Source organism: Littorina saxatilis, linkage group LG2 (genome assembly GCF_037325665.1).
Source record: "Littorina saxatilis isolate snail1 linkage group LG2, US_GU_Lsax_2.0, whole genome shotgun sequence".
Classification (NCBI taxonomy): Eukaryota; Metazoa; Mollusca; class Gastropoda; order Littorinimorpha; family Littorinidae; genus Littorina; species Littorina saxatilis.
Genome location: NC_090246.1, coordinates 1,428,227 through 1,444,277, shown reverse-complemented (window position 1 = coordinate 1,444,277; position 16,051 = coordinate 1,428,227). Strand labels below are relative to the sequence as shown.

The following is a 16,051-nucleotide window of genomic DNA, read 5'->3' as shown; positions in this document are numbered from 1 at the left end:
GTTCTCCCCTTGCAGTCGCCCATCCAAGCGTCTCTGCTGAAGCTGCCCTCATCTGAGCTGAACAAACTGGCCCTTGAATGTTTCATCGGTTAGTAGACAGTGTGTTTTCTTTCTTGTTCATTTTTTTTTGTCATATCCTCATCTTAATTTTGTCAGAGCATTTCATTGGCTGTGATACTTAAATGTGTATTTGTATGGCTTGTACAGCTTTGAATCGCTGTGAGACAGGTGGAGTGGCGTGGTGGTAAGACGTCAGCCTAGAGCTCCTAATCGGGAGGTCGTGAGTTCGAATCCCGGTCGCTGCCGCCTGGTGGGTTAAGGGTGGAGATTTTTCTGATCTCCCAGGTCAACTTATGTGCGGACCTGCTAGTGACTTGACCCCCTTCGTGTGTACACGCAAGCACAAGACCAAGTGCGCACAGAAAAGATCCTGTAATCCATGTCAGAGTTCGGTGGGTTATAGAAACACGAAAACACCCAGCATGCCTCCCCCGAAATTGGTGTATGGCGGGGTAAAAACGGTCATACACGTAAAAATCCACTTGTGCAAAAAACATGAGTGAGCGTGGGAGTCTTAGCCCATGAACAAAGAAGAAGAAGAAGAATCACTGTGAGAAATCGAAGAAGGATTTCATTACTTATGTAATTTACAGATGTGAATCATTGTGTGTAATAAATAAAAAATGAATCAGTTCATGTGTAATTGTATGACTTTTGCAAGTGATGAATTTTATATTTTTCTTTTTCAGCCATCATGCGGTTTATGGGCGATTATCCAATGGGAAGCAACCAGAGTGACTTTGACTGCGTCATGAAGATTCTGAGAGTACGTTCTAGTTTTGGGTTTGTTGAACACAGCAAAGCTTAGGTCTCGCATATTGTTTTTGTGTTTTATTAGTTTGAGTTTTTGGTTGAACTTTTCACTTCTGTTTTACTCCTTAAACAAGATGATTTTGTTGTTGTTTATACAATCAGGGTTGCCACATCATTTAAGCAGTCATTTGTTTCTCTTTTTTTCTTTTTTTACCTCTGGAAAGTATGGGTTGTACACGACCCACATCATCCGGACTGTGTAGCCCAAAGCGTGATCCGATGAAGGTTAAAGTATATAATATTTGTATTGTGTGTGCACAGAACTGCCACAAATACCCAGAGCTGCGTGACGAGGTGTTCTGTCAACTGTGCAAGCAGACAACCAACAACCGCAGCATGCGACCGTACGTACCACCGCTTCACTAACTTTTAGTCATGGTGATCACATTAGTTGCCTTGGAAACTGTTGGTGAAAAAAGAAACAAGGTGTGACAAGGAAACAGCACACAAACCAGGGAACACAGTAGATCAGTTAGTACAGCACCCAAACCAGGGAACCCAGTAGATCAGTTAGTACAGTACACAAACCAGGGAACACAGTAGATCAGCTAGTACAGCACACAGACCAGGGAACACAGTAGATCAGTTAGTACAGCACACAAACCAGGGAACCCAGTAGATCAGTTAGTACAGCACACAAACCAGGGAACCCAGTAGATCAGTTAGTACAGCACACAGACCAGGGAACCCAGTAGATCAGTTAGTACAGCACACAGACCAGGGAACCCAGTAGATCAGTTAGTACAGCACACAGACCAGGGAACACAGTAGATCAGTTAGTACAGCACACAGACCAGGGAACACAGTAGATCAGTTAGTACAGCACACAGACCAGGGAACCCAGTAGATCAGTTAGTACAGCACACAGACCAGGGAACACAGTAGATCAGTTAGTACAGCACACAGACCAGGGAACACAGTAGATCAGTTAGTACAGCACACAGACCAGGGAACCCAGTAGATCAGTTAGTACAGCACACAGACCAGGGAACACAGTAGATCAGTTAGTACAGCACACAGACCAGGGAACACAGTAGATCAGTTAGTACAGCACACAAACCAGGGAACACAGTAGATCAGTTAGTACAGCACACAAACCAGGGAACACAGTAGATCAGCTAGTACAGCACACAAACCAGGGAACACAGTAGATCAGTTAGTACAGCACACAGACCAGGGAACACAGTAGATCAGTTAGTACAGCACACAAACCAGGGAACACAGTAGATCAGTTAGTACAGCACACAAACCAGGGAACACAGTAGATCAGTTAGTACAGCACACAGACCAGGGAACACAGTAGATCAGTTAGTACAGCACACAGACCAGGGAACACAGTAGATCAGTTAGTACAGCACACAGACCAGGGAACCCAGTAGATCAGTTAGTACAGCACACAGACCAGGGAACCCAGTAGATCAGTTAGTACAGCACACAAACCAGGGAACCCAGTAGATCAGTTAGTACAGCACACAGACCAGGGAACCCAGTAGATCAGTTAGTACAGCACACAGACCAGGGAACCCAGTAGATCAGTTAGTACAGCACACAGACCAGGGAAGCCAGTAGATCAGTTAGTACAGCACACAAACCAGGGAACACAGTAGATCAGTTAGTACAGCACACAGACCAGGGAACACAGTAGATCAGTTAGTACAGCACACAGACCAGGGAACACAGTAGATCAGTTAGTACAGCACACAAACCAGGGAACACAGTAGATCAGTTAGTACAGCACACAGACCAGGGAACACAGTAGATCAGTTAGTACAGCACACAGACCAGGGAACACAGTAGATCAGTTAGTACAGCACACAAACCAGGGAACACAGTAGATCAGTTAGTACAGCACACAAACCAGGGAACACAGTAGATCAGTTAGTACAGCACACAGACCAGGGAACACAGTAGATCAGTTAGTACAGCACACAAACCAGGGAACACAGTAGATCAGTTAGTACAGCACACAAACCAGGGAACACAGTAGATCAGTTAGTACAGCACACAGACCAGGGAACACAGTAGATCAGTTAGTACAGCACACAGACCAGGGAACACAGTAGATCAGTTAGTACAGCACACAGACCAGGGAACACAGTAGATCAGTTAGTACAGCACACAGACCAGGGAACCCAGTAGATCAGTTAGTACAGCACACAGACCAGGGAACCCAGTAGATCAGTTAGTACAGCACACAGACCAGGGAACACAGTAGATCAGTTAGTACAGCACACAGACCAGGGAACACAGTAGATCAGTTAGTACAGCACACAAACCAGGGAACCCAGTAGATCAGTTAGTACAGCACCCAAACCAGGGAACCCAGTAGATCAGTTAGTACAGCACCCAAACCAGGGAACCCAGTAGATCAGTTAGTACAGCACTGGACTTGTGATACGCTAGTCACAGGTTCAAATCCGGGCCAGGACGGACACGGTTCAACTGTATGTGGGCCACATAGGTTGCAGCTCACATGAAGGGGGGGTTGGAAACCATCACGCAAACACCAGTTGTCCTTTCACAACTTTATTTCCACCTAGAACCTAAATGATATAATATATACGATATAAGTACACACGTCATAAAACAATAACATACACAAATTATCAATTGCATTAGAGCATAATTATAAACATTAAAATGACAAGCAATACTTGAAACAATGTTAACCGGAACAAAAGAAATATGAAGGTAGTAAGGTATCCTGTCAAAAAAAGGAAAATATTAAGAAGTCAGCATTTCAGGGAAAAGTTTATGAACCGAGTCATAGTTATGAGTCCCTTGCTGCCATGGTTTAGGTTTAAGCACGCTCGACCAAAATTCACGTCCAAAATTACCAGGGGACAGAAATAGTTTGCGGTCGCATAAAGCATGTGACTGTGTACTTCCCTACCATCGCCGGACTTTATACCTAGCATGTTATGTGATGGGGACAAGGGTACAAGTCAAACCAACAATGCATTAGAATGATGTTATAATTTCAGGGTCACCATGAGTACTTCATTTGGGGAAATTATGAGACTCATGAGCGGGTAATAAAAAATACTAACTGCATGAAAGGACGCAGCGAGTGCACAATAGTACAAGGCATAACCAATAACAGGAAAAAGAATAAAGCTCCCATTACATTGTTTCGTAAGAAACAGACGAAAACGGTTAGAGTCCATTGGAGCTACCAAGGGCATATAACCATTGCATGGAAAGGGGAATAACTCATGGACGAATAACCAGAACGCAATAACTGCATGAACGGATGCAGTGATTACATAATATTACAGGACATAATCAATACAAGGTAGTAGAACAATTAAGCTCTCATTACATTATTACGTAGAAAACAGAAGAAAAATGTTAGAGTCCATTGGAGCTATCAAGGACATATAACCATTGCATGGAAAGGGGAATAACATGGACGAATAACCAAAACGCAATAACTGCATGAACGGATGCAGTGGTTACATGGTAGTACAAGGCATACTTAATAAAAGAAAACAGGAACAAAAAACCTCATTACATTATTACATAACCAAACAACAACCAACAAAAATAGAGTCCATCAAATACAGAGTGTGCTAAACCTATCAAGGGCATGTGTCATGTAACTATTTCATAAAAAGGGGAATAACTCATGGGCGACTAAGAAGAAAGCAATAAATGCCTGAATGGGGTTAGCGATCACACCATAGCCTGAAGCCTAATGGGGTTAGCGATCACACCATAGCCTGAAGCCTAATGGGGTTAGCGATCACACCATAGCCTGAAGCCTAATGGGGTTAGCGATCACACCATAGCCTGAAGCCTAATGGGGTTAGCGATCACACCATAGCCTGAAGCCTAATGGGGTTAGCGATCACACCATAGCCTGAAGCCTAATGGGGTTAGCGATCACACCATAGCCTGAAGCCTAATGGGGTTAGCGATCACACCATAGCCTGAAGCCTAATGGGGTTAGCGATCACACCATAGCCTGAAGCCTAATGGGGTTAGCGATCACACCATAGCCTGAAGCCTAATGGGGTTAGCGATCACACCATAGCCTGAAGCCTAATGGGGTTAGCGATCACACCATAGCCTGAAGCCTAATGGGGTTAGCGATCACACCATAGCCTGAAGCCTAATGGGGTTAGCGATCACACCATAGCCTGAAGCCTAATGGGGTTAGCGATCACACCATAGCCTGAAGCCTAATGGGGTTAGCGATCACACCATAGCCTGAAGCCTAATGGGGTTAGCGATCACACCATAGCCTGAAGCCTAATGGGGTTAGCGATCACACCATAGCCTGAAGCCTAATCAATAACGGGGATAAAAAACAACATAATTATAGTCACTAACTAATAAAATACATGTACACAAAAAATACAACGAACCTCGGAGAAAAGGGGATTTGGCCTTTGCTCATGTCATCACTGGCCGCTGTTACTCCCACGTATCCACCATCTGTGGTATAATTATAAGTTCTCATGAAAATCGGGTTCAAACCACCAAACGCCTATTCTTCATGGCCTACCACATTCTCCAACCGAAATTCAGCTTTCCAACCCAACATTATGAATGTACTGCTGGATCTCTTTTCTTTAATCATAATACCCTTCACTTTCACGGCATTCCTAGTCTAAACCCTTCTGCCTTCAATATCCTGTCTTCTCCACAACTTCAATCATTATCCGGACTGGCGCTGGTACATGTATGTAATGTACAGATCTCTCGCACATACCTTGTGCTCTGAAGTCAGCAAAATACACTTAGTTTGGCTCCACTATTACCCCAACCAAAACAACGATTTCTTCGGCAAACTGACGAGGATTAGTACGTTCAATTATATTTACAGTAATCCCGCCGACTGACGTACACAGTGTTGGGTCCTGGCTTCATCAGCCTTTATCCCATTATGACAACAAACAAAAAGAAGGTTTTTCGTCAGCAAACTGGTAATTCTTAGCACGTCCCATAATATACATTAGCAGCAAAAATGAAAGCATCCAGTGTTCTAAATTTAACTTCATGGGCCTTTGTCCCGTTATGCCAACCGCCAAATGAAATAATAGCTTATTTATGTAACACGTGGTCTCTGCCAACCACGCGGTCCCTTTGCGTTAATTCCAACACAATTTACCTCACAGTCTCGACCTTAACTCCATTATTGTATCCTCACAAATCTTAACATCGTTATACGGCCCTTGTAAAAATACCCACTACATAGAAATATAAACTTGTCTTTCTTCCAGTAAAATCGCCGATCATTGTCTACACAAAAGTCTGGAAACAACATTATAAGATATGTAATTTATTGAAATGCATTATTGTTGGTAGAAAAATGCGTGTAGACAATTACGTGTACACTGGATGCTTGCTAACTAAATTGCACACCCTGCCTTTTCAAATAAAGTACGAAACCGGTTTGTGCCTACCATGTGGTTCCTGGAGCTCAGCTGCACACACGCGTCTTTCCTCTCTCAAGTCGTGGAACCAAAAGAACGCACGCTACCGAGTTTGGCGGGACTGCGCCGGCACTGACCACTAGTGGCCAATGGGCAGGCAGTGATTTCAAAGCTCGCTGCGTGTGTGGCAAACAGGTCACTAACTGGGATGGGCGATCGGGGCGCAGCCCGAATTAACTATGGTACCAGCGTGGATGCTCTTTTAAAGGGGCACTCCTGGGGAAATGTTTATAATTTTAAAAACAATAGTAACATAGATAAATTGCATTCCTTACAATGGCCGGCGGCCACATGTACTTGCAGACTCAGAGAGGGTATCGATATTCCACCCTCGTCCAAAGACCCCTGTCTTCTGCAATAAGTGCAGGTGGCTGTTTACACCTCAGCATGCTCACACCTAGTTAGTGCAACTCTGTTGCTGCTAGCTTTCTGCTGGGAGGAAAGGACTTGAAATTCCCAGAAATAGGACAATAAAGTGATGAAAATGAAAGTAAAAGAATAAATGGTAAAAATGATGTGGAGTGAGAAGGAAGTAATGTTAGCGTACATATATTATACATTAGATAGTACAGGTTTAAAGAATACATTTTGTGTGCGCAGGAAGAGCAAGATCCGGGGCTGGCGACTGTTTGCGCTGGTGGCCGCGTACTGTGACTGTTCAGAACAGCTGCGACAGTATCTCTTCAAGTACCTTGAGACCACCGCCACTGACGTCAACAGAACATACAACTGTAAGGCCTTTTTAAATTCTGGCTTTCACTTCATAGACATTTTGCGTGTGTTGTAGAGAGATGTTGTCGTTACCAAGCCCTAAAGGCTTATCATTACGTCTGCTTTTCCGTTTTACATCTTTTTTCTTCAGGTTTTTGGACTCTTTGTCTGTGTATTTAGTGAATCAGTTTATTCATTGGAAATAAATTTGCAGAGGCTATGAACAGAAAAACTGTGAAAACAGAGTCTTAATGGGGAGGTAGTCTTCCCTTGGGGGGTCTTAAAAGGGAGGGAGTCTTCCCTTGGGGGGTCTTAATGGGGAAGGAGTCTTCCCTTGGGGGGTCTTAAAAGGGAGGTAGTCTTCCCTTGGGGGGTCTTAAAAGGGAGGGAGTCTTCCCTTGGGGGGTCTTAAAAGGGAGGTAGTCTTCCCTTGGGGGGTCTTAAAAGGGAGGGAGTCTTCCCTTGGGGGGTCTTAAAAGGGAGGGAGTCTTCCCTTGGGGGGTCTTAAAAGGGAGGGAGTCTTCCCTTGGGGGGTCTTAAAAGGGAGGGAGTCTTCCCTTGGGGGGTCTTAAAAGGGAGGGAGTCTTCCCTTGGGGGTCTTAAAAAGGAGGGAGTCTTCCCTTGGGGGGTCTTAAAAGGGAGGGAGTCTTCCCTTGGGGGGTCTTAAAAGGGAGGGAGTCTTAAATGGGGGGTCTTAAAAGGGAGGGAGTCTTAAATGGGGGGGTCTTAAAAGGGAGGGAGTCTTAAATGGGGGGGTCTTAAAAGGGAGGGAGTCTTAAATGGGGGGGTCTTAAAAGGGAGGGAGTCTTAAATGGGGGGGTCTTAAAAGGGAGGGAGTCTTAAATGGGGGGGTCTTAAAAGGGAGGGAGTCTTAAATGGGGGGGTCTTAAAAGGGAGGGAGTCTTAAATGGGGGGGTCTTAAAAGGGAGGGAGTCTTAAATGGGGGGTCTTAAAAGGGAGGGAGTCTTAAATGGGGGGGTCTTAATGGGGAGGGAGTCTTAAATGGGGGGGTCTTAAAGGGAGGTTCCTCTGTAGTCTTCACAGGTAACATTTCACAACTCTTTTTTCTTTTCCTCCAGACGCAGCCGCCTTGTGCCTTCAGAACCTGCGGAAGACGTTCAAGTACGGAGGTCGCAAGAACGTTCCGCTGAGAGAGGAGGTGCAGGCCCTGGCTGTAAGTTCATACTTGGCTTTGCTTTCTCCACTTCTGTTCACACACTTTTGTTTCAAAACTTAAGAAGAAAACACAACAACAACCTGTGGTCAATTCTTTGTCACATTTTTGTCAAACAGTCGCCGACTTCATTAGGATGGTAAGAATAAGTTAGGAAAGATTAGTTTTTGTTCAGTTTTTTAAAACAGTTTTGTTCTCAGACACAGAAGAAAATAGGTCAGTTGGACCTGGATTCAAAAGATGTCGTTCAAAATCTCCTGACCAGAAAAAATGTTGTTTGAAAAGACTTCCTGCTTGTCAAAACTATCAGACAATCGACCGGCCTTGGGTCAGAACAATGCGTCAGATCAAAAAAGTATAAATGACGGAAGACTGAGGCCTGGGAACAACACTGTACACATGAAATACCTTTCCAAGGCAGATATAATCCAGTTTATACAGTCGAACCTGCCCTTGCGACCACCTTTCGGAAGCATGCAACCACCACTCCATGACTCCGAAGGATCCCAGACACATTTTTCTTCTTTATAATTCACATTTGCCTAGCGACCACTTGTCAATAACGACCACTTTTGGTCAGCTCCTTTGGTGGTCATTACAGACAGGTTTGACTGTAACTTATTTTTACACAAGTATTTGATAAAAACATACATTCTGAGTATATTTACCCAGTATCAATATGATAGACTATTGAATATCACGGTTGTTTTCTCATCAAAAGTTTATGAGTTGTTCTTCAGTATTGGTGACAGAAAGGGGGAAAACTGGTCAAAATTCAAATCACTACTTTTGTTTTTGAAATATAGGTTTTCATAAAGCAGAAATACAGTAGAATCTGATTTTAAAAAAAAAATCACTGGTTCACATGGTTCTTGCATAATCTTACTTTTAAAGCTGGTTTCTGTGTGTCTGTGTGTGTGTGTGTTTGTATGCTGACGATAGGATCCGAAACGGCTGCACGGACTGAGACGGGAATTGCAGAGAATGTTCTTTGCCACTCGAGTCGTGTTATAGGGTACTTTTGGAATAGCAAATTTGAAAGGATTCTTCAAAAAACGGCGGAAAACATTATATACCCTGTGAGCTATCGAGGATCCTCCCCGTCTGGGCTGTCGAAACATGGTCTTGTTAAAAGACGTTTTCAAATGGTTAACCGGGAGATACACTCGAAGCACATTTAGCGAAGTTATGTTGCCAAATCATCAAAGATCAACATTTCACTACACGGATCGATGCACACAGTCGAAATAGATGTGACTTTCACACGACCGAAGACTACTTAAATATTTAGATCAGTGAGAGCAATCAGTTGAAAAACGGTTACTCCGCTTATTCGTCTTCAGTTAAGCTTATTTCCCCTGCCATAAGTTTCCTTGCAGATCTGCAGTCGCGTAGTGAAATGAAATACAGCAGTCCCTCTCATGAACGGACACCCTTGGGCCATAGCAAACTGTCCGTACATTGCAGGTGTCCGGTCACGGGAGGGGTGACCACACCACCCCCTCCCCCATACACTCACACAGAGACACACAAACAACAGGATTGAGTCTATATGCTAATCACTTCTTGTGGCTACTAAACAATAAACTCCTAATACTTCTTTAAACGTTCTGTAAAAATGATTTGTATGAAAAGTGTTGAAAAGAAGAGATAAAATAAATCCTCAAGGCAGTGAACACACTCACCATGCACTGACATACGAAAGCAGCCACACAAACACAGCACAGAGGAGCGTGTGCAGATGCTTTGCAAGAATAAGCTTGAAAACCAGTTTGAATAAATAGCAGCAGATAGAGCTGCATGTCATAATCATGTAATTTATTTTCATCTTGTCTGGCTTTATTGACATGCATGCCGATCATGTGGCATGGCAGTGACTTTTCACTCTTCAGTCGGAAATACACTGTACATAACACAGCTCCCACTCTCCCTCACTAATGCCTTCCCCAAGCCGTGACAACTGATGCTTGGAAATTGTGTGGAAGAGTACACCTCTCTATTTCTCTCCAATGCTCTTCCTGCTGACATGCAGTGACACCGGACACCCCACAGAGTTTAGCCAGCTACCCCTCCACCCCCCCCCCCCCCCCCCTCCCTCTCTCTCTCCCTCCAGCCATGTACTGTTTGGGGCTGTGGCCAGAGAGGTCAGCTCCAACTGTTCACTCAGAGCAAAACCAGTTGACTGTGTGGTAACTTTTGACAAAGCAAGACAACTGAAGGGTTCACAGATTAGGCAACCGACTCACTGGTCAAGGCTGAGGGGAAACAAGAGTATCTTGTCAATGAAAGAGGTTACACACAGACACACGATGCTGAGAACTGTGGCCGGTTTTTCACTCTCTTTCGCTCAGGACCTTCATCGACTGTGGTTTCTGTTGTTTACGTCCAACAGACAAGAATAAAGAGCACAGTGCAGTTTCATGTTGGCATCTTCGCATGTACTCCACTCCTGACCAAAACTACCCCCCCCCTCCTGATGGGTACAGGTGCACTCAAGTTACCAGTGACTGTCGTCACGCCATTGCGGCTGTGATCTTTGTACCAAGAGCCGGACTGCTCTGTTATCGATTTTGTTGTGGTGAAAATTTGACGATGGTCTGTCCGTACATTGGAGGTATGACCTGCTGTTGGGACCGAAAATGAGTGTCCGCGTCCACGTTTTGCAGGTGTCCGTTTAAGGGGGGGCAAATATAGAAGGAAAACACTCCGTGCCGAGCAAATGTGTCCGTACATGTCAGGTGTCCGCTCACGCCGGGGGCCGTACATTGCAGGGACTGCTGTAGTATCATCGGAAGATTCTTCTCAGTCAATGATCAAAGCACAGAAAGTTCTATGCTGACAAAAGTCACTTTAGGAAAACATGACCATTGACTTCATTTATGAGCCCAAAGGTAACAATATCGACAAGAATGTATGCATTTGACATTAAATGAAACATTCATAGACAGTTTCCAACTCACCAGATCTGCCAAAGAGCCTTCATTCGTGAAAAACGATGATTTTAATCCGACAGGTATCGGAAACAATCTCTTGGTAACCTGCGTTTCTCCTTCCGAAGCGACGTGACGGCGCCACATTTGTTTGTTTATGGCTGTTTATCGCGAAACAACACAGTTGAAATTTGTGTGTAAAATATCATAAATGTGTGGCGTGTAATCTCCGAATCAGTTCGTTATCTGCGTTTCGATGGTAATTCAGTTAGCGTGGAGTTACTTTGAATCGAAGGCGAAGGTAACCTGCGTTGCATGTGGGACGGCGTGAGCAAATTTGATTGCAATATTTTATACAGGAAGTAAATTTCAATGATTCTGGCTCAGTCTTGTAGATCTGTTATGCAGTGTTTTGGTAGTGTATCTGCTTTTCTACTATGAAGCTCATTTGGAGTGATACGCTGATCGAAGTGGGGTACCCTATGTGGGACATCAGCCGTATGCAGATTACGCCTCAGAACACTCTCGCATTTCACAAAGACAACAATAATTTGCAACATTTCAAGAACTGCATCAGTTTTATTAGATACTATTTCAACAAAAACAGCACAAACACGACTATTATCAACAACACAGAACGGGAGGTAAGTCTTCAAAGACGCACCAAGTGTGCGTTCCCGTTTTTGGACGCCATTTTTGCTAGCATTTTCACAGTAAATCTTAATATTTCCATATCTATTGAATGATTTTGGTATTTTCTTTGATTGTGCCGATTCTCCTATCTCTCTGGCATGTACTGGGTGCTTTGTGACCAGTTTCTCCCCTAGACTGTATTGAAAAATGCGTCCGTGTGAGCTGACCCCCACTTGTCACCAGTAGCAAAGACCAACTCTCAAAGAACATGTTTAATTATGAAGCGAGTAACCAAAGAAGCAAACAGAAGCACTTTAAAAAAAAAATAAAAGAAAGCAATTACTCAAAACACTGCAAACACTTCGGCAAGAAAGTGTGGTTTGTATCATCAGACAGCTGTTGCAAAGGACTCCAATGGATTGTTTTTCTGTTGACAGGACGGTCGTAACTGCAAGCGCTTCCCCTTCTTCTACTCCGGCACAGAGAGTCAGGGCGGTCTGCTGCAGGTCAAGTCTTGCACGGTGAGTGTTGCACAAATTAATTTGTTTTTAAGTCTGATTTTGTATAGGGTCTTGGTGGGTTATCACTTACTTTGATTTATCAAGAGAATTGCTGTCAGTAGAAATCAGAGCGCTGAAATTGTGTTTGTATTTTTGTGTGTGTGTGTGTGCGTGCGGGTGTGTGTGTGTACGTGTGTGCGGGTGTGTGTGTGTACGTGCATGTGTGTGTGTTTGTATTTGTGTGTGTGTGTGCATGTGTGTGCGTGCGTGCGTGTGTGTGTGCGCGCGTGCATGCATGCATGCGTGCAGTTCTCTGTTTGTGTGTGTGTGTACAATCCATTGTTTGTGTGACTCAGACCCGTGCACCAAACATGACTTTTTGTTGCATTGAATATAGGTTTTGCATAACACTATCATGGGTGTGTGTGTGTTTGGTTAAAGATATTTTGTGCATTTTAATACAGGTGGTGCACGACGCTATCGTGGATGTGTGTGTGGGTCTCAACATTGCTGATCCTGTGGAGATGGAAGAGTACACTCTCTTTGTCAGGACAGGTCAGTTGGTTTTGGATTTTCTTGTTTAAATTGCGTTTGTACTTTCAAACCCACCCTGGTGACCTGGGGTGTGTGTGTGTGTGTGTGTGCACACGTATTTGTGTGTGTGTGTGTGTGTGTGTGTGTGTGTGTGTGTGTGTGTGTGTGTGTGTGTGTGTGTGTGTGTGTGTGTGTGTGTGTGTGTATGTATGTTTGTTTGTGTGCTTGCATGATCATTTGTGTATTGTGTTGTCGCATCTGCTTGTTTTCTCTCTCCTCTCTTGCCTCTTCTTCTGCTTCTGTTTTATACTGGTTTATACTGTTTTATACTGTTTTATACTGTTTTATACTGGTTTATACTGGTTTATACTGGTTTAAACTGTTTTATACTGGTTTTTCCCTTCCACCTTTCTTGACTCCTGCACTGAATCTTCATTTTGTTCTTTCTCTCAGTCAGTCGCTCTTTCATAACAAAAATATTATGATATTCTCTCTGACATAACCTGTCAAGATAAAGTGTTAACAAAATCTCATGGTTTTCTCTCCGACATAGTCTGCTGGACCCGAAAAGCAACAGCTAACTAACTAACTAACTCTCCGACATAACCTAGCTGTCATCTTCACAATATCTCATGGTTTCCCTCAAACATAACCTTTGAAGATCATGTGTTCACACCATCTCATGGTTTTCTCTTTGACATAACTTGTCAAGATTACGTGTTCAGAAAATCTAATGGTTTTCTCTCCAACATAACCTGTCAAAATGATGTGTTCGCAAAATCTCATGGTTTTCTCTTCGTCTTTACGTGTCAAAATGATGTGTTCGCAAAACCTCATGTTTTTTCTCTCCGACATAACCTGTCAAGATTACATTGTATATGTTGACAGGAGATAGAGAGCAAGACGTGGCCTTCAGTAAGTTGAGTCGCGAGGAGTACATGCTGGACGTGACGGCAGAGTTCGTCAGAAAGAAAGCCAAGTATGACATCATCTTCCAGAGAACTGTCTGGATCTATCCACTGAGCCATATGGACAACGAAATCTTTGTCGACATGATGTTCCACCAGGTAAAGAAACAAACTATTCAAACAAAAATAATCAAGCAAGCGAGCAATGGAATATGTACATTAAATGCATAAAAAGGACTGTTAATGTGTTGTTGAAACAAACATCTACCGGAGAAGAGTATTACAGAGACCAACAACATGAAGTGAAAAAATGTATGAAAAAAAATAAATGTTGTTTTTTATCATACAAGGAACAACGCACTACCACAGCACATACAGTGGTACCTGTGATGTGCAGCCCCTCCCATGAGAGGAGACATACCTCGCAAGAAAGGACACCCTTAGTTGTCCTTTTGTCTATTATCTTGTCCAAGATATACCTGTCATGACAGACCACCTGTAATGTAGGGACACTGACTGGTCCCAAGGGTGTCCTTTCATCACAGGTACCACTGTACATTTTGTGTTTGACAATAATTAAGCTGCTCTTAAAATAAAAATGTATACAACAAAAATACATGTATGCATTTTGCTTTTTTGTTTTCAGTGCATCTTTGACTATATGGACGGTCTGCTGATCATGCGGCCGGAGGGCAGGGTACCCGAACATCTAGTGGTCAGTATAACTTTTCCTGCTTTGTCTTCTTGCTTATAAATGTGATCAACAAAGGGAAGTAAGCGATATGTGCAATGGAGTAAGTGAGAGTTGTGCAGAACCAAGCTCCTGGCGCTTGACTTGAGAGAACAACACGCATTAAAATGAACAAGCCATTATCATCCGGATTTTTTTTGTCTTCTTGCATTTTATTATTTTTTTAACACAGCGGCTTTTGTTGTAAAGTGTGTAAGAAAGTGTTAAAGAAAATTCATAGCTATCCAGTCAATTCTTTATTTGACTTCTAGTATGGTGCATCTATACAGATATACAGTTCAACTTATGTGAAAATAAATCCAAGGCCTTATTTAACTGCTGTCAATATTCCTATTAATCTCAGAGTCGGTGCTGCTTTACAGACACGCATTTAAACATATTGTTTTGTTACTTTGAATCTTTCAACAATGTTGAACACTACGGAAAGTAGTCACAGCTATCCAAGAAGTTTCTTCTTAGTTTTCCCAACTTTGGTTTTACTCCCAAATACAAAATGAGGAATGTATTACGTTCTTTCCCCGTGCAGCTTTTGCAATGTCTAAAGTGGAGAAGAAAACAAATTCTCTAATTCATTTTGCATAACTTTTGAGTGCAGATCAGATTTAGAAATTTGTGGAAATGACTTTGATACATTTTAGAGAACATGTTTCACGTGCGATCTGACACTGATGCTGTTTGCAGGAGGAACTTGTGCGAATGGCAGCTCTTCTTCACCGAGCCAACAACTTGACAGGCCTGCCGACACTGTGAGTCGCCCCTGTGATGTGCACACTGTGCTGGCAATCTTAGAGACACAGCACAAAGCTTGATCCCATTTTATCATTTAACATCTTCTGAATAAAAGCCCATGCACACAGCAAAACAGTCAAATGATTGAATCGTCAATGTTCATGCACTGTACTCACACACACACACACACACACACACACACACACACACACACACACACACACACACACACACACACACACACACACATGACTGAACAGAAAATCTAAACAAACAAAGAAAAGGAAATGGCAGACAGATTGCACTTGGAGGATATATAAAGGGTAGACCTTCCCTCACAAACACAATAAAACACACAGACACTTTTAACTGACAAAAGTGATGGTTTTTGCGTGCAGAAAACAGCTGGAGCTGATGGTGCCCAAGACGGTGCGTCAAGGGCCCTTCCTGCAGCCTCAGCAGTGGCTCAACAGAATCCACGAGAGACTGAGAGAACTCGGGGACCGCTCACCACTGTTGGCCAAGCGCCAGTTCCTGGGTAAGCAATATATTTTCTGTCTTGATATATGTTCTTTGAGACAGTTATTGTGCTAGCGTTCGAGGTGAACAATGACTTGCAAGATCTGTGTCAAATGGCATATTTTGGTTAAAAATAAAGATAATAATTATGTAGAGGTTACATGCCGGGTCTCAGCGATTATTAAAAATAATGGTCGAAGTTTGCGGATCATGAAAAATGCGAGCTTCAGCGAGTTTTTTTCGTGACAGCGAAGTGAGACCATTATTTTTAATTTCCACTGAGACGAGGTGTGTAACCTCTTTATTTCTCCTTTTTTCAGTTATTCAAAGAAGAGAGGAGTTTTTTTG

General features: G+C 43.2%; 1 protein-coding gene across 3 annotated transcripts in view; it reads left to right on the top strand.

The window, feature by feature from the left end:
- LOC138957663 (unconventional myosin-XV-like) overlaps nt 1–16,051 on the top strand; it is a 225,759-nt gene that overhangs the window by 199,022 nt on the left and 10,686 nt on the right. For all 3 annotated transcript variants that reach the window (XM_070328742.1, XM_070328746.1, XM_070328738.1), the window contains 11 exons: nt 16–88; nt 750–826; nt 1,135–1,217; nt 6,915–7,045; nt 8,105–8,199; nt 12,200–12,283; nt 12,727–12,817; nt 13,685–13,863; nt 14,351–14,419; nt 15,137–15,201; nt 15,583–15,722. In XM_070328742.1, coding sequence (XP_070184843.1) covers nt 16–88; nt 750–826; nt 1,135–1,217; nt 6,915–7,045; nt 8,105–8,199; nt 12,200–12,283; nt 12,727–12,817; nt 13,685–13,863; nt 14,351–14,419; nt 15,137–15,201; nt 15,583–15,722 — 1,087 coding nt within the window. The remainder of the gene's footprint in view (nt 1–15; nt 89–749; nt 827–1,134; nt 1,218–6,914; nt 7,046–8,104; nt 8,200–12,199; nt 12,284–12,726; nt 12,818–13,684; nt 13,864–14,350; nt 14,420–15,136; nt 15,202–15,582; nt 15,723–16,051) is intronic.